Source organism: Musca autumnalis, unplaced genomic scaffold (assembly GCF_047663935.1).
Source record: "Musca autumnalis isolate F117 unplaced genomic scaffold, ASM4766393v1 scaffold_1, whole genome shotgun sequence".
Taxonomy (NCBI): Eukaryota; Metazoa; Arthropoda; class Insecta; order Diptera; family Muscidae; genus Musca; species Musca autumnalis.
Genome location: NW_027411644.1, coordinates 281,534,289 through 281,557,432, shown reverse-complemented (window position 1 = coordinate 281,557,432; position 23,144 = coordinate 281,534,289). Strand labels below are relative to the sequence as shown.

Here is a 23,144-nt window from a genome sequence, read left to right as displayed (position 1 = left end):
AAATCCACGTTTGGTGGGCTCTTTGGTGAGTCTTAAAAATTGTTAAAAAAAATCCACGTTTTGTGGGCTCTTTGGTGAGTCTTAAAAATTGTTAAAAAAATCCACGTTTTGTGGGCTCTTTGGTGAGTCTTAAAATCCGCGCTTTGAGGAATCTGTGTTTGCTCCTAAAAATCAACATTTATCTCAATGACATTTGCAATGCACCCAGTGGTGTACGCAACTAACTAAATCACTCAATCAATCAATTCAATCATCATCAACAACTTACCTTTCTACGAAATTCCGGTGGTATGCCACCCGGTAGCCGAGCCACCAATTTCATTGCATGCAGCCATTGTTTGTAATCGGAGGTGGACTCATCATCTTCCGTTTGACTGACATTGACTTTATTCGAGTTGGTTGTATCTTCCTGACGTTGCATTTTCTTCTTGTTGTTGTACTTATCACAGTTGTTGCTGTTGATGCTTCCGTTGTTGCTACTAGTATAACTGCCGTTGCTTTGGCTGCTACTATTCCTCTTGTCGTTGTTGTAGTTGTTATTGTTGTAATTATTTATTGCCGCACTACTACCGTTCCTACTATTCCATTTGTTGAGTTGTGACGTTGCCGTCGTTGTTATGGTCGATGAGTGTAACGCTTTCGGTGGAGGTGGTGTGAGACTGAAACGCATCTTTGGATGAACATCGTCTATGGTGAGGATGATGATGATGATGTTTAGATAATTATGATGGATATATAAATGAAAAACACACACAAAAAAGAATGGTAAAAAATAAAAATTTCATTAATTGGCAAACTAATTGTTGTTGATTTTTAGTTGGTGCAATTAGTTTCAACACAAAGGTGTATTACCCCTAGCAGGCGTTTTGCAAAAAACAGTTTATGTCTGCTGTTGCACACCTCTTGTTATCTGTGTATAGTAGGATAATTACAAATATTTTATGTCATTATTTATTTCTCTAACACCAACTTCCGCTTGCACTAGTTTAACACGTTTTATTTTTCTACTATATTACATCATTATTAGTTATTGTAAACTTTTACTGAAAAAAGTATTTGTTGTTGGTTTTATTGGTTTGTGTTGTGTAAAGTATCATATATATTGTGTAAACAAATCTAATATAACACTGTTGTATGGACAAGTAGAGTTTTGTAAATTGAAAACATCGCTCCAGAGTATGCACATTTTGAGGGAAAAGATAAACTAGGGCCTAAAAAATCGTCGAATGTGATAAATCTGCCCACAAGTTACGTTTCGTGGACATCCAGCGATCAAAGTGATCCATCCTCCCACATATAACAGGTGTCTTGACAATTGAAGTCAATGGTAATTCTAGCGGCAAACAGCCCAGGACTGCCTGGGAATAACTAAGGGAAAGTTTTATCTCGACTCAGCTACTAAAACTCGAATCGCATAGTAATAATACAATAAATAAAATGCTAATAAACACAATCGTAGTGTTAATCTTATGTAGAATACGCCGACACTACAAAGATACAGTTTGGGTGCACAATACAAAACTAAAGTGGAACAGAAAAACAATATGACACGCAGCCGAGATCTCCCTATCAATCTATAAAGACTGTTGTTTATAAAAAGACCACTGCGGAAGCACCGACAATATTTTCCATTGTATAGTCCGGTCAAAATAGACATGCGTATAAGGGGAAAATAGCAAAAATTCAAGGGTTGGTCATTAGAAGCAACGTCCTAAAAGTCCCCATCGATCCCATGTGTGCAAAAAAAGTTATTCGGGGTCAAAGGTCAAATTATGTGAATTTTTTTGGTTTTTTTGGTCATATCTTAGAAACTACAGGTTTTTTCGTCTCGATGCGAAAAAAAGATTTGTAGACTACAAAATTTTCTATGAAAATGTTCTTTGAACCATTGACCTGGTATCTACGGTTCTTGAGATATAGAAAATTTAAGTACATATTTACTGATACAGATTCCACACCAGAAACAATACGTACGGAAGGAATTCGCTTTCTTCTTGAAGTTTACAGAGCTACAAAGACAATTGTTTCAATTGCCAAATACCGGTACTTAACGTTTGTAAAAAATACGAGAAACAAAAAACAAGTTCAGATATCAACTCTACCTTCAACATCCGCATCTGTTACTCAACACTTATATAGAGTATACTACCAGGTTCAAACATGGCTTGGGAATGAATTAAACCCAGAAGACCGGGGGTGGAAACTAGTAGATAATAGTCTAGAACCTATTAAAACGTTACTTCCACCTGCTCCAGAAAAACTTCTCTGTACTATTTTTTGCAATTGCAAAACAGGTTGTAGTGCTAAATGTCGCTGTAAAAAGGTAGGGTTGTTATGTTCTCAAGCATGTACGAATTGCCAAGGTCAGTCTTGTTCAAATGTGCAGTTGATTATCGCAGAGGAAGATACCTGTGATGTTAATGACTCAGCCACATTTGAACCAATTATAAACCTCCAAGAGGAAGAAGAAATAGAAGAAGAATTTGTCGTAGAAGGATATGATTATGACTAAAATATATATACTAAGCTTTAAAATTATCACAAAAGATAGTGGAGTAGGCCTATAGGGGAAACCACGTTAAAAAAACGCGCCGAGTGCACTACCTCACAGGTGGTGTGGAGAAGTGTGCATATCATGATTTGATTGATTCGTATCTCAAGAATAATAGATTTTATTTAGAACCTGTAAGGACCATATTTTAGAGAATTTTCTATTCTACAACTTTTTCTTTAGTCACTTTTTAATCGACCCAAGCGTTTTTGAAGCAAATGAAAAACAACTGCGTCATGTCAATTTCCTCTTAGGTGCCGTGGTAATGTGTGCATATTGTTTATCGATTGGCTTGTATCTTAGGAACGGTGACTCATATGCGGACATCGTAAGGAGCAAACTTATAGGAAATATTGTAGTACAAAACTTTTTCATTAAACACTTTTTGGCAGGTTCTACGGTTTTCGAAATAGTTTAAAATAATCGCGACAAGTCAACTAACGCACAGGTGCCGCAAAATTACTTAAATATTCTATATTGCGTTACTCATATCTCAAGAACCGTAGATCCTAGGTCAATGTTCAAAAGAAAATTTTTATAGAAAATTTTGTAGTCTACAAATCTATCTTTTGCATCGAGACGAAAGAACCTGTAGTTTCTAAGATATGACCAAAAAACCAAAAAAAGTCACAAAATTTGACCTTTCACCCGAATAACTTTTTTTGCACACATGGGATCGATGGGGACTTTTAGGACGATGCTTTTAATGGCCAACCCTAGCTCTCCACCAAAATTCAGCTTTGTGGGAATTTTTGCTACTTCAAAGTCTATTGGAGGAGAATGATCATTGGCAGTGGGTGACAAAGTAAGATCGAACATGACAAATGCGAGCTAAATGATATTGAAAATAAATCTCCAATCTCTCAAAACATAAGAATGCAGGGATACGTACAATGTACAACAAAATTGATTTTTTTTTTAAATAACAAGAAACCCCGCACAGATTATGAAAGTGGACCGAAAAAAAGAAGACACGTGTATCGGCGTTTTGGAAGTAACCTAAATAGGCGTGGCAAGCTCCGCCCATTTCTACAGGTTTTGAAATATTCGACATCAGATTCCTTGGAATCCTTGCATTTTAGGTATAAAGTGTCTTTGGCAATATTACTGGCAACAATGCGGGGTATCTTTTTATGAAAAAAAATTAACCCTCATGCGAGTTACTAAAGGGGTAATTTTGGTCCCTTTTTCAAAAACGTTTAAAAACTATTTTAAAATGTGATCGTATCAGTTCTAAATATTCTACAAAATTATTAGTCATAAAATTTTACTATAGGTCCCCGAATACACCAAAACTCTAAATCGTACCCAAACGCCAGGAATCTGCCAAAAGTTAAATCACATTTTAGGGTTAATGTTGTACGTTATCGGAGTTTATTAAGTTTTTCCCACAAAACTTCATTCTACATACATAGAAGACGTCAAATACAAAAATATTCTCCAGCAAATTTCAAAATGTTTTTGGAATATCTATGGTGAACATATATAGGGAAAATATTATTTTTAGGACCATGCCAAAATCATGGATGTTAGGACTCGTATGCCAGACATATATTCACGGGACAATAGCCATAGACTGACTATCCCCTCATTTTCACATACAATATCAGGAACCTATGACTTATCCGGAAGACGTTATTATAGTTTATAGTACTCAAAATACGTAATTTTACAAAGTCCGATCTGGGTTATCAATATTTTCCCTTTATATATTCACCATAGATATTTCAAAAACAGTTTGGATCGAGCAACCTTCTCAAAGAATTTATTATGAAAAAAAAAACGTTAATAAAAAGTATTTTGTGACCGCAGATAACGAAAATGTGAATAAAAACGGTAAAATATGGTCCTAATTCATATATAACAAGTAAAAAAGTATCAGTCGGCTTTGCGACCGAGATATACCCTCAGCCTGTGTGGATTGAAATACTTTTTTTCGCACAAAAACAAAAACTTATGTATTTAGGGGGGTTTTCAAAATGTTGGGCGTATGAACCAAGAAAAGTATAGATAGGATTTGCGGGGATATCGATAGATAGGGCTTTTTTTTATCACAGGGCCACTAGGAAAGCCTTTGGTAAAAATGTCCAAAGGATCCTCAAACAGACCCCTAACCACACAAAAACGCTGAACATTTGTGTGAATGGTACCACAAGGATTGGACAGATAGGGCCCAAATTTGAACATAAACTAAGTTTCGACAATATTTAGAGATCCAAAGTTTGGACCAAATCGGTTGCTACGTCTATGAGATATCGCGCGTACCATTTTAGCGAATATTTTCGAACTTTTGTGGGGGTGGTAGCGGAAGAAATATTACAATATCCAAAGTGTGGACGAACGCAGTATTCGGCTCGAGCTTTCCAGCCACCACATATGGTGCCATAGGGTTTTTTACAACTTTCGGGCTGTTTTCTCAAGAAATATGGACTTGGCCCTGAAAAAACTTTTACTGTCGTAATTGAGGTAGCGAATGCATGTTGCTTCAACTAAAATCAAAGTGATTCGAGAGCAGGTATTAAGGTGAATTTATCCAAAATTTTGTATGGGAGGTACGCAAAGGAATGGACAAATATAGTCCATATTCCAATCTGATCTATATCCGGTAGATATATTAGGATGTGTAAAGTATGGACCAAATCGGTCACTCCCATCAAGAGTTATTTATTTTGCGCTCCATCCACTACACACGGTGTCATAGGATTTTTTTGTACCTTTCAGGCTACTTTCTCAGGAAGTATGGACTTGCCCCTGATGAAACTTGTACCGTCGTATGGGGGGCAGTGAATACAAGTTGCTACAACAAAAATCAAAGCGATTCGAGAGCAGGTCCTAAACTGAACTTTTCCGAAATTTTGTGTGGAAGGTAGCCGAAGGAGTGGACCGATTGAGTCCATATTAAAACATCATCTATGTTTGGTAGACATTTCACTATGTGCAAAGTATGGACCAAATCGGTTAATTCCTTCAAGAGTTATCGTGCGCACAAGTTTTCCGAAGATTTCCGAACTTTTGTGGGGGAGGTACCGGAAGGAGTGGACCGGTATAACTCATCTTCAAACTTAAACTAAGTTTGGACAAAATATTACGAAAGCCAAATCTTGAACCGAATCGGTTGTTCCGTTCGAGAGTTATCGTGCGCACCAGCCAGTCAGACAGATAGACAAACGGACTGACATGGCTCAATCAACTCCAAATTGTCTGAAACACATTTCGTCCAAACATACTTGTGGTCTAAAACCATTATTTCGATGAGGCACATTTTGCCCGTATGAAAGTGTATATACCCTCGTCGTTAGCATAAATGCTGAGGGTATAATAAGTTTGGACAAATATTAGTAAGACCACATTTTGGACTAAATCGGTTCATCCGTTCGAGAGTTATCGTGCGCACCAGCCAGCCAGACAGACGGACGGACATTGCTAAATCGACTCCAAATTGTATGAAACAGATTTCGTCCAAACATAAACACTTATTTCGATGAGGCAAATTTTGCTCGTATGAAAGCGTATACAACCTTGTTACCATAAATGCAGATGGTATAAAAACAAAACCCCTCGGTTGCAGTAAATCTGGTAACACTTACGAGGATGACCTGTTAGCATCTAGCCAGGAGCTGCTATCTAGCCAATTAAGGAAACTGTTCTGACACACTTCATCAGCAAAATACTAAAAAAGCAACGACTATGTAGTAAGTCTCGAAAGACGGAAAACCTACGAATGCCAGTAAAAACAAAAGTCCGCCTGACGTTCGGAAAGCCCTCTTCCAAAAAGCAAAGTTCATTCTGGGCAAAATCGCCCAGAATGCTGCAAATGGCACAGTGCATAAACGGGATGAGACGGACAAGCTCACTTTAACTAAAATTGTTGAGGATGACGATCGTCCATCTACCTCCAAGCAAGATCGTTCCCGGACAGAGGACATAAGAGGATGAAACTAAAGAACAACTCAACTAACTTTTCAACAATAAAACGACCCTTCAACGATGTCGTTAAAGAAAACCTTGAATGACAAGAATGGAATGACATTAAGTAGAGACTAAGTTTCTACTGCGCCCCATTTCGACTCCGGCAAGGTGTATCGTGGTTACAGGGTCATCAAATGCATGTTAAATTTTGTTGCCCAGGATAAAATGCAACGATTCAAAGCAGCTGAAAGTTTTCCGATGATGAACAAGAATGTTCCAAATGGATGGTTGACCCGTAATGGTCACTGAGTCACCAGCATAAGTCTAGTTCTCTTGACTACAGATGCTGGAGTGGAGACACTGTTCTTTGCATAAGGAAGGCCAAAGTTTGAATCCTACTAACGCACGGCGGCATGGAGAAAACGTAAGGTCAACAATGCCGAAAAATTGGTTGTGCAGATCAGTCTGATGCACTGATGATTAATTGTAGTTGTCTGAAATTGACTTGATTCATTCCTTCTTATTGGAATTACACCTTTCATATTGTCTAAGAAATTGAGCATAATTTGATTCATTCTTTTAAATAACCCTAAGTGCAACAAAAATAAGGAAACTAAATCGACGATGACTTTAAAGCTGAGTACACATTGCCAGTTTTGAATGACAGCTTTGTTGGTGCTTGCTAGTGTGGCCGTTCAGTTTTGTCATTCATCATGCAACCACAAAATGTTTTGTGGTTGCTGGACGGTTGGAAAGTTATCGATAACTGCAAAATATCGACAATCAAAACTGACAATGTGTACTGCTCTTAAGAATATTCCTAAATTTAACATAGTCTGATAACCATCAATCTCTATCAAAAATCCAAGCAACCAATAAAAGGGATTAACTCCATTAATACCTTATGTCGTCAAGAAAACTATTTTCCAGTTATTAAATTCAAATAAATTTCCACAAGAAATACTTCCATTCGTCCTCAAGGACTCTATTCTGCTAGCAGAGTTTATGTAAAAAATAAATAATAAAATTAAAAAAAGTAAATAAATTAAATTGAAAACTGATTTGTTGTTGTTCGTTGAAGAGTTTTTTTTTTTCAAATCATATCTAAGTACGAAATCATACATAACTTACAGTATCCGTGCAGTATGCAAACTTGAAAATAAGTTTTGTGTGTGTTTGAAAATATATGGAAAAAGAAACAGAGAGAGAGAGAAACAGAGAAATATCGGCAGAGAGATATCGGCATGTTTTTATTTTATTTTTGCATATTTGTTGATTGTTGATTTTTATTTGTTGTGTTGTTTTTGTTGTTGTAGTTGTTGTCATTGTTATTATTACATTTGTAGTTGTTGTGTTTTTTTGCGTTACACAAAGTAGAAAATGAGAAGAAGAACAAGAATATATTTTTGCAAAAATAGTTAGAGGAAGAGAAAGGGAAGAAAAAGAAAGACAAAAACACATATTCCAGTCAAGAGGAAAAACAAATAAAAGAGAAGAAATATAAACAAACAACGAACGTACACGCACACACACATAGAGAGATGTAACATTTAGTCAAAGTCATAGTATAAATTACATACATAAGGCACTATAAATAGTATGTATGTAGATATGTATGTGGTATGTAAATCCATATGGTATGTATGAATCAGTGTGACAAAGTCAATGTTTACAAATGGCAAATATGCATGAAAAAATGTATGTAAATAGTGCGGAAATGTTTGAGACAAAATGGAGACACTTATTCGCATAGCACACACACTTGTATATGCACTTTACTAGTGTTTTTTTTTTTGGAAAGAATGAAAGGAGCCGAGATTTTTTGGCAAATAAAGATATTGACGTAATATCTTTATGTGTTTGCAAGTTTTCCTTTCTACGTTAGTTTTTACATAGATATGTATGTATGTGTGAGTATGTCATTCAAATTGTAAGAAATGTCCTTGTAAGTTAAAATAAGAAATATGCCTTTAAGAATGTCACACTTGGAAAAGTTTTGAAACCATTTGGGTATTTGTGACCCAGAAAAAAAGAGATGAAACATTTTTGCATCCCACAATGAAAATGTGAAAGTTTACGTTAATATTAATATTAAACAGGGTCACAAAGATGAAATTGCATTTGTGGTTAGGAAATGTAGTCCCTTAGCTTAACTGCTCCTAAAATTGTTTAAATAATCTACGTCTTGTGGGTTCTTTAGCCGCTCCTTAAATTGGTAAAAAATCCACGTCTTGTGGCCTCCTTAGCTGTCGTAAAATTGTTTAAAAAATCCACGTCTTGTGGCCTCCTTAGCTGTCGTAAAATTGTTTAAAAAATCCACGTCTTGTGGCCTCCTTAGCTACTCGTAAAATTGTTTAAAAAATCCACGTTTTATGGAATCCTTAGGTTCTCATAAAATTGTTTAAAAAATCCACGTTTTGTGGCCTCTTTTATGGGTCCTAAAATTGTTTAAAAAATCCACGTTTTGTGGCCTCTTTAATGGGTCCTAAAATTGTTTAAAAAATCCACGTTTTGTGGCCTCTTTAATGGGTCCTAAAATTGTTTAAAAAATCCACGTTTTGTGGCCTCTTTAATGGGTCCTAAAATTGTTTAAAAAATCCACGTTTTGTGGCCTCTTTAATGGTTCCAAAAATTGTTTAAAAAATCCACGTTCTGTGGCCTATTTGATGGGTCCTAAAATTGTTTAAAAAAATCCACGTTTTGAGGCCTCTTTGATGGGTCCTAAAATTGTTTAAAAAATGGGTCCTAAAATTGTTTAAAAAATCCACGTTTTGTGACCTCTTTAATGGGTCCTAAATTGTTTAAAAAATCCACGTTTTGTGGCCTCTTTAATGGTTCCAAAAATTATTTAAAAAATCCACGTTTTGTGACCTCTTTAATGGGTCCTAAATTGTTTAAAAAATCCACGTTTTGTGGCCTCTTTAATGGTTCCAAAAATTATTTAAAAAATCCACGTTCTGTGGCATATTTGATGGGTCCTAAAATTGTTTAAAAAAATCCACGTTTTGAGGCCTCTTTGATGGGTCCTAAAATTGTTTAAAAAATGGGTCCTAAAATTGTTTAAAAAATCCACGTTTTGTGGCCTCTTTAATGGGTCCTAAAATTGTTAAAAAAATCCACGTCTTGTGGCCTCTTTAATGGGTCCTAAAATTGTTTAAAAAATCCACGTTTTGTGGCCTCTTTAATGGGTCCTAAAATTGTTTAAAAAATCCACGTTTTGTGGCCTCTTTAATGGGTCCTAAAATTGTTTAAAAAATCCACGTTTTGTGGCCTCTTTAATGGGTCCTAAAATTATTTAAAAAATCCACGTTTTGTGGCCTCTTTAATGGGTCCTAAAACTGTTTAAAAAATTTACGTTTTGTGGCCTCTTTGATGGGTCCTAAAATTATTTAAAAAATCCACGTCTTGTGGCCTCTTTGATGGGTCCTAAAATTATTTAAAAAATCCACGTCTTGTGGCCTCTTTGACAGATCCTAAAATTATTTAAAAAATCCACGTCTTGTGGCCTCTTTGATGGGTCCTAAAATTATTTAAAAAATCCACGTCTTGTGGCCTCTTTGATGGGTCCTAAAATTATTTAAAAAATCCACGTCTTGTGGCCTCTTTGATGGGTCCTAAAATTATTTAAAAAATCCACGTCTTGTGGCCTCTTTGATGGGTCCTAAAATTATTTAAAAAATCCACGTCTTGTGGCCTCTTTGATGGGTCCTAAAATTATTTAAAAAATCCACGTCTTGTGGCCTCTTTGATGGGTCCTAAAATTATTTAAAAAATCCACGTCTTGTGGCCTCTTTGATGGGTCCTAAAATTATTTAAAAAATCCACGTCTTGTGGCCTCTTTGATGGGTCCTAAAATTATTTAAAAAATCCACGTCTTGTGGCCTCTTTGATGGGTCCTAAAATTATTTAAAAAATCCACGTCTTGTGGCCTCTTTGATGGGTCCTAAAATTATTTAAAAAATCCACGTCTTGTGGCCTCTTTGATGGGTCCTAAAATTATTTAAAAAATCCACGTCTTGTGGCCTCTTTGATGGGTCCTAAAATTATTTAAAAAATCCACGTCTTGTGGCCTCTTTGATGGGTCCTAAAATTATTTAAAAAATCCACGTCTTGTGGCCTCTTTGATGGGTCCTAAAATTATTTAAAAAATCCACGTCTTGTGGCCTCTTTGATGGGTCCTAAAATTATTTAAAAAATCCACGTCTTGTGGCCTCTTTGATGGGTCCTAAAATTATTTAAAAAATCCACGTCTTGTGGCCTCTTTGATGGGTCCTAAAATTATTTAGAAAATCCACGTCTTGTGGCCTCTTTGATGGGTCCTAAAATTATTTAAAAAATCCACGTCTTGTGGCCTCTTTGATGGGTCCTAAAATTATTTAAAAAATCCACGTCTTGTGGCCTCTTTGATGGGTCCTAAAATTATTTAAAAAATCCACGTCTTGTGGCCTCTTTGATGGGTCCTAAAATTATTTAAAAAATCCACGTCTTGTGGCCTCTTTGATGGGTCCTAAAATTATTTAAAAAATCCACGTCTTGTGGCCTCTTTGATGGGTCCTAAAATTATTTAAAAAATCCACGTCTTGTGGCCTCTTTGATGGGTCCTAAAATTATTTAAAAAATCCACGTCTTGTGGCCTCTTTGATGGGTCCTAAAATTATTTAAAAAATCCACGTCTTGTGGCCTCTTTGATGGGTCCTAAAATTATTTAAAAAATCCACGTCTTGTGGCCTCTTTGATGGGTCCTAAAATTATTTAAAAAATCCACGTCTTGTGGCCTCTTTGATGGGTCCTAAAATTATTTAAAAAATCCACGTCTTGTGGCCTCTTTGATGGGTCCTAAAATTATTTAAAAAATCCACGTCTTGTGGCCTCTTTGATGGGTCCTAAAATTATTTAAAAAATCCACGTCTTGTGGCCTCTTTGATGGGTCCTAAAATTATTTAAAAAATCCACGTCTTGTGGCCTCTTTGATGGGTCCTAAAATTATTTAAAAAATCCACGTCTTGTGGCCTCTTTGATGGGTCCTAAAATTATTTAAAAAATCCACGTCTTGTGGCCTCTTTGATGGGTCCTAAAATTATTTAAAAAATCCACGTCTTGTGGCCTCTTTGATGGGTCCTAAAATTATTTAAAAAATCCACGTCTTGTGGCCTCTTTGATGGGTCCTAAAATTATTTAAAAAATCCACGTCTTGTGGCCTCTTTGATGGGTCCTAAAATTATTTAAAAAATCCACGTCTTGTGGCCTCTTTGATGGGTCCTAAAATTATTTAAAAAATCCACGTCTTGTGGCCTCTTTGATGGGTCCTAAAATTATTTAAAAAATCCACGTCTTGTGGCCTCTTTGATGGGTCCTAAAATTATTTAAAAAATCCACGTCTTGTGGCCTCTTTGATGGGTCCTAAAATTATTTAAAAAATCCACGTCTTGTGGCCTCTTTGATGGGTCCTAAAATTATTTAAAAAATCCACGTCTTGTGGCCTCTTTGATGGGTCCTAAAATTATTTAAAAAATCCACGTCTTGTGGCCTCTTTGATGGGTCCTAAAATTATTTAAAAAATCCACGTCTTGTGGCCTCTTTGATGGGTCCTAAAATTATTTAAAAAATCCACGTCTTGTGGCCTCTTTGATGGGTCCTAAAATTATTTAAAAAATCCACGTCTTGTGGCCTCTTTGATGGGTCCTAAAATTATTTAAAAAATCCACGTCTTGTGGCCTCTTTGATGGGTCCTAAAATTATTTAAAAAATCCACGTCTTCTGGCCTCTTTGATGGGTCCTAAAATTATTTAAAAAATCCACGTCTTGTGGTCTCTTTGATGGGTCCTAAAATTATTTAAAAAATCCACGTCTTGTGGCCTCTTTGATGGGTCCTAAAATTATTTAAAAAATCCACGTCTTGTGGCCTCTTTGATGGGTCCTAAAATTATTTAAAAAATCCACGTCTTGTGGCCTCTTTGATGGGTCCTAAAATTATTTAAAAAATCCACGTCTTGTGGCCTCTTTGATGGGTCCTAAAATTATTTAAAAAATCCACGTCTTGTGGCCTCTTTGATGGGTCCTAAAATTATTTAAAAAATCCACGTCTTGTGGCCTCTTTGATGGGTCCTAAAATTATTTAAAAAATCCACGTCTTGTGGCCTCTTTGATGGGTCCTAAAATTATTTAAAAAATCCACGTCTTGTGGCCTCTTTGATGGGTCCTAAAATTATTTAAAAAATCCACGTCTTGTGGCCTCTTTGATGGGTCCTAAAATTATTTAAAAAATCCACGTCTTGTGGCCTCTTTGATGGGTCCTAAAATTATTTAAAAAATCCACGTCTTGTGGCCTCTTTGATGGGTCCTAAAATTATTTAAAAAATCCACGTCTTGTGGCCTCTTTGATGGGTCCTAAAATTATTTAAAAAATCCACGTCTTGTGGCCTCTTTGATGGGTCCTAAAATTATTTAAAAAATCCACGTCTTGTGGCCTCTTTGATGGGTCCTAAAATTATTTAAAAAATCCACGTCTTGTGGCCTCTTTGATGGGTCCTAAAATTATTTAAAAAATCCACGTCTTGTGGCCTCTTTGATGGGTCCTAAAATTATTTAAAAAATCCACGTCTTGTGGCCTCTTTGATGGGTCCTAAAATTATTTAAAAAATCCACGTCTTGTGGCCTCTTTGATGGGTCCTAAAATTATTTAAAAAATCCACGTCTTGTGGCCTCTTTGATGGGTCCTAAAATTATTTAAAAAATCCACGTCTTGTGGCCTCTTTGATGGGTCCTAAAATTATTTAAAAAATCCACGTCTTGTGGCCTCTTTGATGGGTCCTAAAATTATTTAAAAAATCCACGTCTTGTGGCCTCTTTGATGGGTCCTAAAATTATTTAAAAAATCCACGTCTTGTGGCCTCTTTGATGGGTCCTAAAATTATTTAAAAAATCCACGTCTTGTGGCATCTTTGATGGGTCCTAAAATTATTTAAAAAATCTACGTCTTGTGGCCTCTTTGATGGGTCCTAAAATTATTTAAAAAATCCACGTCTTGTGGCCTCTTTGATGGGTCCTAAAATTATTTAAAAAATCCACGTCTTGTGGCCTCTTTGATGGGTCCTAAAATTATTTAAAAAATCCACGTCTTGTGGCCACTTTGATGGGTCCTAAAATTATTTAAAAAATCCACGTCTTGTGGCCTCTTTGATGGGTCCTAAAATTATTTAAAAAATCCACGTCTTGTGGCCTCTTTGATGGGTCCTAAAATTATTTAAAAAATCCACGTCTTGTGGCCACTTTGATGGGTCCTAAAATTATTTAAAAAATCCACGTCTTGTGGCCTCTTTGATGGGTCCTAAAATTATTTAAAAAATCCACGTCTTGTGGCCTCTTTGATGGGTCCTAAAATTATTTAAAAAATCCACGTCTTGTGGCCTCTTTGATGGGTCCTAAAATTATTTAAAAAATCCACGTCTTGTGGCCTCTTTGATGGGTCCTAAAATTATTTAAAAAATCCACGTCTTGTGGCCTCTTTGATGGGTCCTAAAATTATTTAAAAAATCCACGTCTTGTGGCCTCTTTGATGGGTCCTAAAATTATTTAAAAAATCCACGTCTTGTGGCCTCTTTGATGGGTCCTAAAATTATTTAAAAAATCCACGTCTTGTGGCCTCTTTGATGGGTCCTAAAATTATTTAAAAAATCTACGTCTTGTGGCCTCTTTGATGGGTCCTAAAATTATTTAAAAAATCCACGTCTTGTGGCCTCTTTGATGGGTCCTAAAATTATTTAAAAAATCTACGTCTTGTGGCCTCTTTGATGGGTCCTGAAATTATTTAAAAAATCCACGTCTTGTGGCCTCTTTGATGGGTCCTAAAATTGTTTAAAAAATCCACGTCTTGTGGCCTCTTTGATGGGTCCTAAAATTATTTAAAAAATCCACGTCTTGTGGCCACTTTGATGGGTCCTAAAATTATTTAAAAAATCCACGTCTTGTGGCCTCTTTGATGGGTCCTAAAATTTTTTAAAAAATCCACGTCTTGTGGCCTCTTTGATGGGTCCTAAAATTATTTAAAAAATCTACGTCTTGTGGCCTCTTTGATGGGTCCTAAAATTTTTTAAAAAATCCACGTCTTGTGGCCTCTTTGATGGGTCCTAAAATTATTTAAAAAATCCACGTCTTGTGGCCTCTTTGATGGGTCCTAAAATTATTTAAAAAATCTACGTCTTGTGGCCTCTTTGATGGGTCCTAAAATTATTTAAAAAATCCACGTCTTGTGGCCTCTTTGATGGGTCCTAAAATTTTTTAAAAAATCCACGTCTTGTGGCCTCTTTGATGGGTCCTAAAATTATTTAAAAAATCCACGTCTTGTGGCCTCTTTGATGGGTCCTAAAATTTTTTAAAAAATCCACGTCTTGTGGCCTCTTTGATGGGTCCTAAAATTATTTAAAAAATCTACGTCTTGTGGCCTCTTTGATGGGTCCTAAAATTATTTAAAAAATCCACGTCTTGTGGCCACTTTGATGGGTCCTAAAATTATTTAAAAAATCCACGTCTTGTGGCCTCTTTGATGGGTCCTAAAATTTTTAAAAAAATCCACGTCTTGTGGCCTCTTTGATGGGTCCTAAAATTATTTAAAAAATACGTCTTGTGGCCTCTTTGATGGGTCCTAAAATTTTTTAAAAAATCCACGTCTTGTGGCCTCTTTGATGGGTCCTAAAATTATTTAAAAAATCCACGTCTTGTGGCCTCTTTGATGGGTCCTAAAATTATTTAAAAAATCCACGTCTTGTGGCCTCTTTGATGGGTCCTAAAATTTTTTAAAAAATCCACGTCTTGTGGCCTCTTTGATGGGTCCTAAAATTATTTAAAAAATCCACGTCTTGTGGCCTCTTTGATGGGTCCTAAAATTTTTTAAAAAATCCACGTCTTGTGGCCTCTTTGATGGTTCCTAAAATTATTTAAAAAATCCACGTCTTGTGGCCTATTTGATGGGTCCTAAAATTGTTTAAAAAATTCACGTCTTGTGGCCTATTTGATGGGTCCTAAAATTGTTTAAAAAAGCCACGTCTTGTGGCTTCTTTCATGGGTCCTAAAATTATTTAAAAAATCCACGTCTTGTGGCCTCTTTGATGGGTCCTAAAATTATTTAAAAAATCCACGTCTTGTGGCCTCTTTGATGGGTCCTAAAATTATTTAAAAAATCCACGTCTTGTGGCCTCTTTGATGGGTCCTAAAATTATTTAAAAAATCCACGTCTTGTGGCCTCTTTGATGGGTCCTAAAATTATTTAAAAAATCCACGTCTTGTGGCCTCTTTGATGGGTCCTAAAATTATTTAAAAAATCCACGTCTTGTGGCCTCTTTGATGGGTCCTAAAATTATTTAAAAAATCCACGTTTTGTGGCCTCTTTAATGGGTCCTAAAATTGTTTAAAAAATCCACGTTTTGTGGCCTCTTTAATGGGTCCTAAAATTGTTTAAAAAATCCACGTTTTGTGGCCTCTTTAATGGGTCCTAAAATTATTTAAAAAATCCACGTCTTGTGGCCTCTTTGATGGGTCCTAAAATTATTTAAAAAATCCACGTCTTGTGGCCTCTTTGATGGGTCCTAAAACTATTTAAAAAATCCACGTCTTGTGGCCTCTTTGATGGGTCCTAAAATTATTTAAAAAATCCACGTCTTGTGGCCTCTTTGATGGGTCCTAAAATTATTTAAAAAATCCACGTCTTGTAGCCTCTTTGATGGGTCCTAAAATTATTTAAAAAATCCACGTCTTGTAGCCTCTTTGATGGGTCCTAAAATTATATAAAAAATCCACGTCTTGTGGCCTCTTTGATGGGTCCTAAAATAATTTAAAAAATCCACGTCTTGTGGCCTCTTTGATGGGTCCTAAAATAATTTAAAAAATTCACGTCTTGTGGCCTCTTTGATGGGTCCTAAAATTATTTAAAAAATCCACGTATTGTGACCTCTTTGATGGGTCCTAAAATTATTTAAAAAATCCACGTCTTGTGGCCTATTTGATGGGTCCTAAAATTATTTAAAAAATCCACGTTTTGTGGCCTCTTTGATGGGTCCTAAAATTATTTAAAAAATCCACGTTTTGTGGCCTCTTTGATGGGTCCTAAAATTATTTAAAAAATCCACGTCTTGTGGCCTCTTTGATGGGTCCTAAAATTATTTAAAAAATCCACGTCTTGTGGCGTCTTTGATGGGTCCTAAAATAATTTAGAAAATCCAAGTCTTGTGGCCTCTTTGATGGGTCCTAAAATAATTTAAAAAATTCACGTCTTGTGGCCTCTTTGATGGGTCCTAAAATTATTTAAAAAATCCACGTCTTGTGGCCTATTTGATGGGTCCTAAAATTATTTAAAAAATCCACGTTTTGTGGCCTCTTTGATGGGTCCTAAAATTATTTAAAAAACCCACGTTTTGTGGCCTCTTTGATGGGTCCTAAAATTATTTAAAAAATCCACGTCTTGTGGCCTCTTTGATGGGTCCTAAAATTATTTAAAAAATCCACGTCTTGTGGCCTCTTTGATGGGTCCTAAAAATATTTAAAAAATCCACGTCTTGTGGCCTCTTTGATGGGTCCTAAAATTGTTTAAAAAATCCACGTTTTGTGGCCTCTTTGATGGGTCCTAAAATTATTTAAAAAATCCACGTCTTGTGGCCTCTTTGATGGGTCCTAAAATTATTTAAAAAATCCACGTCTTGTGGCCTCTTTGATGGGTCCTAAAATTATTTAAAAAATCCACGTCTTGTGGCCTCTTTGATGGGTCCTAAAATTATTTAAAAAAATCCACGTTTTGTGGCCTCTTTGATGGGTCCTAAAATTATTTAAAAAATCCACGTCTTGTGGCCTCTTTGATGGGTCCTAAAATTATTTAAAAAATCCACGTCTTGTGGCCTCTTTGATGGGTCCTAAAATTGTTTAAAAAATCCACGTTTTGTGTCCTCCTTGTCTGCTCCTAAAATTGTTTAAAAAATTCACGTTTTATGGCCTCCTAAAATTGTTTAAAAATCCACGTTTTGTGGCCTCCTTAGCTGCTCCTAAAAATCCATGTTTTGTGGCCTTTTTTAATGGGTTCTAAAATTGTTTAAAAAATCCAAATCTGTGAAACCTTTTGGTACCCTTTAAAATTTCCTTCAGCTCTTATTTAAATAACTTCAGCACGTTCTTATGGGCGTATTGTTTATATTAATATTTAACATTACCCATACGCCATTGTGTTCTAATTTGCGTCCCTCATTTATTTTTAATAACAGATTTCGAAATTACTATTCTCTTCGTGTTGCTAAATGTCTTTGAATATTTAAGCGAGTTAACCGCATTTCATCTAATCCCCAACAGTAGTAGTTGGTGTTGTTGGCTTTGTAGTTGTAGCGTAACACGTAATCGGTCTTGACCGACTTTTCACTTTAATTTGCCATTTATTTTATGTTTTTGTCGTTTAGTTCTGCTGTTGTACGCTCTGTGTGCTGTTGGTTGTTTTACTTCTTTAAATTTTGGTCAAGGCTAAAATTGCATGTAGATGGATATACAAAAAAAAATCTTACAATTTAAATCATTTGATACCCACACAAACATACATTCATAGAGAAATAAACGGCCCAAACCAGCCATCCATGGCTATGTATGTGTGTATTTGTGTTAAAAGCCCGACATGAAGTGATGACAGAACAGATACTTATAAATGTATGTATGTAGGTAACTATTGTGAACAGAAGAGATAATGCAATGGGTGCATAAACATTTAGACACACCAACACACACACAGAGTCATTCACACTAACATCAATGTTGTGCAAAAAGGGTTATAGGCTATATTCATATTATATTGTTTGTATGTATGTATGTAGGTAGGTAGACAGAAGCAAAAATCCTTTGAACTGAGTGTTTTCAAAGTTGAAAATGAATAATTCCGCATGAGAGGGAGAGAATGCAATAATGACACCAATTGATGGGTGGGGAGTTAATGGATTTCAAATGACGTTTAATGAATACTGAGCCATGGAATATTGTAACCTATTTTCACCCTGGAGAAGTTATGAACCGGGTCGACCTTAATCCATGGAGGTATTGAGTTAGGTATCGTTTTATTGAGTGTGTACCAATGTCGGCAACATTGATGTCTGTAGGCGATATGAACAGCCTTCGAACAGTAGTGTAGCAAAGGGTAGAGTATAGTCAACCTGCTACGCAGTCGATATTAAATTTTTTTTAAAACTAAGCTGCGACACGATTTGGAATGTCATACGATTTGAGTGTTTCTTTCGGAATATTATTGACAGGAGCAAGTTGTTATGAATTTAGATACTCAGATGTACAACCAAAGGCATTTCTCCTTCATGAATTGTGTTATGTCTTCCAGTTCGAAAGCTTCGCTTAGAACGATAAGAAAGTCAACAACACTATCTTTTGGTTGGTGAGACCTAGGTTCGAATCTCAGCCGGATACGTGCTAGACGACATTTTATAATACATTTCCTATAATACATTTCCTATTAAATTAAATAAAAATATTATAAATAATGAGCTTGACGGTAATAAGACAACAACAAATAAAATAATTGCATTTGCTAATCGAAATAGTTAATAGTTTTAGGTTTCGGCCAGAAGGGGGTTTCGACTCCGGAGAGAGCGGAAAACAAACAACACTAAGGTTTCGGCCAATTACTGCCAAAATAATCAACATCGTCATCATCATCGCATTCCCTAATTATGCATTTAATGTACTCCAAGATGCGAAACAGTTTTGACGCTTTGATTGTCGCAAGAATCACAGCAGAAGTGGAGGTGCTCGAATAGCAATAACTAACTTTTGCTTACAGTTACATACCCGCAGACTATGACTGAACCTCCCTAACCTAAAAGGAAAATTAAAACATTTTTATAGGTGACCAAATATGGTTTCTAGGATACATTTTTAGGCGATTCACAGTGGATCCACTTGAGAAAGTGGCCAACAATATTTACAGTGTAAAAATCAAGCCAATGCGCCGGTTTCAGCTTTGTGCTGCTGCGAAGAGTGTTTTAAGAAACCACGAGCGTAACATTCTCCGCCCTTTCCCCTCTGGAGGGGTATGCGGTATGAATTGTTTTATGCTGTTAATACAAAATGGCATGAACAAAGGTCCCGATTATCTTATGATGCAAAAATAGGCTTGGGGAAACAAAACAATATCCAAAACAACATAAAATCCTGTAAATTGGTAAAATGTTTAATATAGATCTTAGAGTGTTCTTCCTGGAAGGCACGTACCGCCAACGTAAGACAAATTTAGAAAAGGATTTCTTCATCTTGCCACTGATACCAATTATGTTAATGTACGTGGTCAGATAACAGAGTTATACGCTAATATATCCATAGAAACCCTATTATAGGACAGCTTTAGTCAGCGGCCCTCCATTTATAGTCTGGTACTAGATGGCAGCTCTTGTTAATACTGAATAATCTTAAACCCATGAACTTACTTACTTAGCCGGCCCATTACAGAACATTTGTTCCATAGACCGAACTAAGAAAAGATCTCCAATTCTCTCTGTTTTTCACTTCGCTTTTTGGAATACCGCGCCTTTTCATTTCTTCATCCACTTGTATACTCCATCGAAGCTTAGGCCTCCCGATTCTGCGTGCACCGCCATGTGGCGTGTATTTATACGCCTTTTTAGCGGGTTCATCATCGTTCATTTTTATGATATGGCCTAGCCAACGCAATCGTTGTATCTCGATACGTTTAACTTCTATTCATGTCTTTGTATAGCTGATATAGCTCGTGGTTTATACGAAGTCGATATTCACCGTCAACGCAAATCGGCCCGTAGATCTTTGGAAGAATTTTCCTCTCAAACACACCAAGCACTGCCTTATCTGCTTGTGCAAGTACCAATGCTTTGGAGCCATACATTAGCACAGGTAGTATCAGTGTTTTGTAGAGCGTTATTTTTGGTTGACGAGATGTGGCTTTGTTTTTAAACTGCTTACTTAAACCAAAGTAACATCTGTTGGCCAATACAATTCTTCTTCTTATTTCACAACTGTTGGTGTTTGTTGTGTTTATGGCAGTGCCGAGGTAGACGAAGTCTTTAACTACCTCAAAATTATACCAATAGTCACATGTTACTTGCTTATGCTGATGACATAGGCATCATAGGACGATCAGTAAAGGAAGTAACTGAAACCTTTAAATTGTGTAAATTGTGCCATTTCTTTTGACATTTGCATCTCGTATTACCTTTTCCTGCAAAATGTTGAATAGGTCACACGAAAGGCTGTCTCCTTGTCTGAAACCTCTTTTGGTACTGAACTGTTCGGAGAGGTTCTTTCCAATTGATGACCTAATGTCAGTTAAAGTCATCTTACAAAGCCGGATTAGCTTTGCGGGTATACAAAATTCAGACATTGCATGGAATACCTTTGATCGGAGGGGACTGTCGAAAGCTGCTTTATAATAGACAAAAAGGTGATATGTGTCGATCTGCATCTCTTGGGTCTTCTCAAGGATGTGCCGCGGGGTAAATATCTGGTCAATGGTGGACTTGCCACATTGGTATGGTCCAATTATTTCGTTGACCATTGGCTTTAGTCGTTCGCACAATATTCCTGACACTATCTTATAGTCAATAGGGAGAAGACTTATGCCCCTATAGTTGGAGGATACGTTCTTATCTCCTTTCTTGTGGACGAAACACAGGATGCTCAGGTTCCAATCGTAGAGAACGCGTTCTTCCTGCTGATGCATACACCTTATCAGCGCGTCGCCTCCGGTTTTAAACAGCTCGGCTGGTAGGCCATCGGCTCCTGCTGCTTTATTATTCTTCAGCCGGTTGATTGCTGTTTTTACCTCATTTTGGCCGGGTGGTATACATTCTATACCATCTTCTTGGGTTGGATCTGTGGTATCATCGTCTTCGCTGCTATTGGATACCAGCAGATAGGAAAAATATTCCTTCCATATCCTGAGCACGCTATCTGCATCTGTTACCAGATTACCTTGCTGGTCTCTACAGAAGGATGTGCCTGTACCAAAGCCATCTGTTTTATGTTTCACTCTTTGGTAGAATTGTCGGACTTTATTCTGGCTCCTGTACATCTCGATTTTTTCACACTCCCGCTTTTCAATTTCTCTCTTTTTCTTGCGAAAAAGACGTTTCTCTTCTCTCCTTTTCTCCCGATATCTCTCTCGTGCGCTACGCGTTGCTACTGATTGTAAAGTAGCTCTATATGCCGCATTTTTCTCTTCGGTAGCAGCACGACACGCCTGGTCATACCATGAATTCCTTTGTGGGGGTCTCTGGTATCCAAGTATGGATTTTGCGGCTGATAGCATGGAGTGGGCAATATTTTGCCATTGTGTTGTTAAGTTATCGGCTGCTGTGGCTATCTGTTGTGTTTGCAGCATATCGCTGTCCAACTTCCGCGTTGTGTCTGTTCGTGCTTTATTTGCAACGTTTAGACGTGTACATACCTTTGCTGCAACAGGTAGTGGCCCGAATCAATTACGCTCGATGAATGTCTTCTATCTATCACAACATGATTTATTTGATTACTTGTTCTTTGATCTGGAGACAGCCAGGTTCCCTTATGAATATCGAGATGATTAAATCTGGTACTGGTAACTACCATGTTTCTTGCAGCTGCAAAGTCTATCAGCCTCATAACGTTGTCAGATCACTGTGGAGACTGAATTTCGCCTAGAATGATTTTAATGTCATGGGCAGGGCAACGGACATATATTTCTTCTAAGCGCTCGTAAAATATATCTTTGGTCTGTTCGTCCTTTTCTTCAGTGAGAGCATGAGCGCAAATAAAGCTGATGTTGAAGAGTTTAGCTTTTATTCGAATTGCAGCAAGTCTTTTATTCACTGGGGTGAAGCTGCATACCAGATGTTTTAGCCTCCGACTAACTACGAATCCGCAACCAAACTCATGCTTTACGTCATGGCAGCTATAATACAGTGCGTAACCTTTAGGTGTTGTTGTGACGCCTTTCCCAATCCATCGTATTTCCTGTATGGCAGTAATATCGGCCTTGTACTTTTCAAGTACGTCTGCCAATGCGAAGACTGCACCTTCTCTATAAAGAGTGCGAACATTCCAGGTGCAAATTCGCAGACCATGGTCCTTAAAACGTTTGCGGGGTTCGTCAACTTTAAAGGTGTTTGTTTTTCTTTTCTTTCGTTTTTTCATAGTAGGCTGTTTTTTTCTAGGGGAGGGTTACTAACCCGACGCCCAAGTTTTTAACGTACTTATGGGTGAATGCGCGGCACATGTTAGCTCACTACCTTTAACTGGTGTTAAAGGTAGTTCCCCAGGTGACACCACGGTGAGGTCAGTGTCCACTTGAGATGAAAGAGGGACCAAGATAAATCCTGGGCTTTGCCATGTTAAAACCGACCAGGACCGTTCCTTGGTATCTTACATCCCCTACGCCACCCACCCCATGAACTACTTTCGAAAATTATTCCCGAGGTGGGCACTGGTGAACATCATGACTAAAACCTTAGATGAAATTTAAGTATATGACCGAATTGGCATTACAAAATACACTAAGATACTGCAGCTAACTAGAATTCCACAACACGCTAAAACACTATTTTTGAATGAAAATTAAGCTATTATCTCCTCCTTCAAAATCCACTATAATATTTTGCTATACGTATTAGTTTCGCGATATTTTGAATATATTTCCTTCAATTAAAATATA

At 36.8% G+C, this 23,144-nt stretch overlaps 1 protein-coding gene across 16 annotated transcripts in view; it reads right to left on the bottom strand.

Moving 5' to 3' along the window:
* The window catches only part of LOC141389607 (uncharacterized), a 58,912-nt gene that overhangs the window by 26,855 nt on the left and 8,913 nt on the right, over positions 1–23,144 (bottom strand). For 14 of the 16 annotated variants that reach the window (XR_012409122.1, XR_012409124.1, XR_012409123.1 and 11 more), the window contains one exon: positions 269–687. Coding sequence is in view for 12 of the 16 variants with exons in the window: in XM_073961390.1 (XP_073817491.1) it covers positions 269–687 (419 nt within the window). In the remaining 4 variants the exon portion in view is untranslated. Of the gene's footprint in view, positions 1–268; positions 688–7,591; positions 7,613–23,144 lie in introns of all 16 variants that reach the window. The other 2 variants (XM_073961382.1, XM_073961383.1) reach the window with 1 other exon arrangement.